Here is a 2,246-nt window from a genome sequence, read left to right as displayed (position 1 = left end):
AAGCTCCCCAAAATTCAAAGGCACACAGAATATATTAAGTGTACTAGTTTAATTAGAATTGAGAAATTTCTATCATGTATGGTCATTCTTCCCCATTAAAATCTGATAAGATGTCTGATACTAGTGGAAAAGGCATCATGTCATGAAAAAGGGATAAGTCATTTATATTCTTCCCTCCTTATTCTTAAACCATCTGTGCAAACAATTTCAGTATAATCAAGCAACCTTTACCCTTAGAGAACTAAGAACATGGTCTCGAATTTTCTTGGTCCTTATACCATAAACAATGGGGTTAAGAAAAGGTGGTACCAGCAGGTATATATTGGCAATGAAGATATGAATATGGGGGGCCACACTGTGGCCAAAACGGTGAGTGAGGAAGGTAAAGACAGCTGTGGAGTAGAAAACGAGAATGACACAGACATGGGAGACACAAGTGCCTAGGGCTTTAAGACTTGCTTCCCGCGATGGAAGATGAAAGACTGCACGAAGGATTAGGACATAAGACACAACAATGAATAACCCATCACAGGAACCAATGACAAAGGCCATACTGAGGCTGTAACGCTTGGTGGGCCCTGTGTCTACACACGCCAGCTTCACCACAGCCATGAACTCACAGTAGGTGTGGGCAATGATTCGAGTCCTGCAGTAGGGCAGCTGTCTGAGCAGGACAGGATGTGGGGAAAAGAAGGCCACTCCCCGCAGTACCACAGAAGCTCCCATTTTAGCGATGCGAGTGTGGGTGAGAATGGTGGTGTGGCGCAGTGGATGGCAAATGGCCACATAACGGTCAATGGCCATGGACAAAAAGAAGCCTGATTCCATAGCAGTAAAACTATGAATGAAGAACATTTGGGTCAGGCAGGCATCAAAGGCAATGTCATGGGCTCCAAGCCAGAAGAGACAGAGCATGCGGGGCAGTGTAGACGTGGAGAGGACCAGGTCAGTGACTGAGAGCATGCACAGAAAGAGAAACATAGGCTTGTGGAGGCTTCGCTCTGTCCTCACCACGGCCAGAATGGTCACATTCCCCACCACCGCCACCACATACATGGAGCAGAAGGGAATCCCAATCCAGACATGCAGGTGCTCCAGTCCTGGGATGCCCATCAGCGAGAAGGTGACAGGAGAGGGATGAGAAGTGTTGAGAGGAGGCATGATGGTTTTTTCTTTGATTTTTATCAGTTCTTCTAAAGATAAAGTTGCCATGCCAAGATGATCACAACCAGAAGGTGGAAATATGGGAGATTTAGTTGAGGACGACCCTTAATGATCTGTTTCTAAAACAATTCAAATTCATAACCACATGAATTTTAATTCACTAGGATCAGAGAAATAAAATGTGTAATATCATACCAAATACTGTGTTTGCAAATACATAAAGATCATTCATGTGTCACTGCATATTTTCATAGGTGCATATAGGTCATCTTATCCATTTATTTCCAACAAAAGGTTTCTCTATTTATTTAATTCAACAACTATTTGTTAAGCAGTTACTGTGTAACAAGCCATGTCCTAGGCACTGGGAATAAAGTAACACACATCAGACATTCTTCTCAAGGAGATTACACTCTACTAGAAAAACATCACAATAGGATGGTGATAAAAAAGTTATGTAAGCTGATATCTAAATTTTGGAGCTCACACTCTATCTAGGGTATCAGACATTCTTGGAATGGAAATAGCAAGAAAAATTACTGTGAAGCAGGAGCAAACAGACAAGAGTGTCAGTGGTGGGAACTTAAAAATCAAAAGAGAAAGCAGGAGGCGATGAAGGCAATTTTTCCACATCAATGACTTAATCTTCACTTCCCCACTGTCCATTTTAGCAAAACATCAATTTTATAAGTGACTGTGTTGAGAATATTCTAAAATTATCTGCTTCAGTTTCCTCTGTAAAACCTTTATGAAAGACATTTTATTTTCCAATGATTATATGGTTCCAAATTTGTTGTAGATAACCTGACTTGGTGTATTTTCATCTGTCACTCGTAAGTTCTCCATACCACCAGTTCCATAGGATTTATATTTCCTTTACACTCCTTCCTGTGATAGTTGCCTGAAAATTATATTGCTAACATATTCACACTTTTCCAAATGCAGTATCACAATGTGAAAAGTGCACAGTTAATATTTAAACTATGGATTTATGACTTGATAAAGTGGAGTCTAAGAAGAGCATGCTCAGATTCCCCAAGGTGAATAATACAAGATATTATTCCTCAGAATGCAGAAGTATC

At 40.7% G+C, this 2,246-nt stretch overlaps 1 protein-coding gene across 1 annotated transcript; it reads right to left on the bottom strand.

Moving 5' to 3' along the window:
- Positions 1–216: 216 nt before the first annotated feature.
- LOC113904876 (olfactory receptor 52M1-like) lies at positions 217–1,161 on the bottom strand. Its single transcript, XM_027561961.1, has one exon. The coding sequence runs from the start codon at positions 1,159–1,161 to the stop codon at positions 217–219; it is 945 nt and encodes a 314-aa protein (XP_027417762.1).
- Positions 1,162–2,246: the final 1,085 nt, after the last annotated feature.

Source organism: Bos indicus x Bos taurus, chromosome 15, assembly GCF_003369695.1.
Source record: "Bos indicus x Bos taurus breed Angus x Brahman F1 hybrid chromosome 15, Bos_hybrid_MaternalHap_v2.0, whole genome shotgun sequence".
Classification (NCBI taxonomy): domain Eukaryota; kingdom Metazoa; phylum Chordata; class Mammalia; order Artiodactyla; family Bovidae; genus Bos; species Bos indicus x Bos taurus.
Note: the sequence above shows the minus strand (reverse complement) of the source record. Positions and strands in the feature narration are given on the sequence as shown.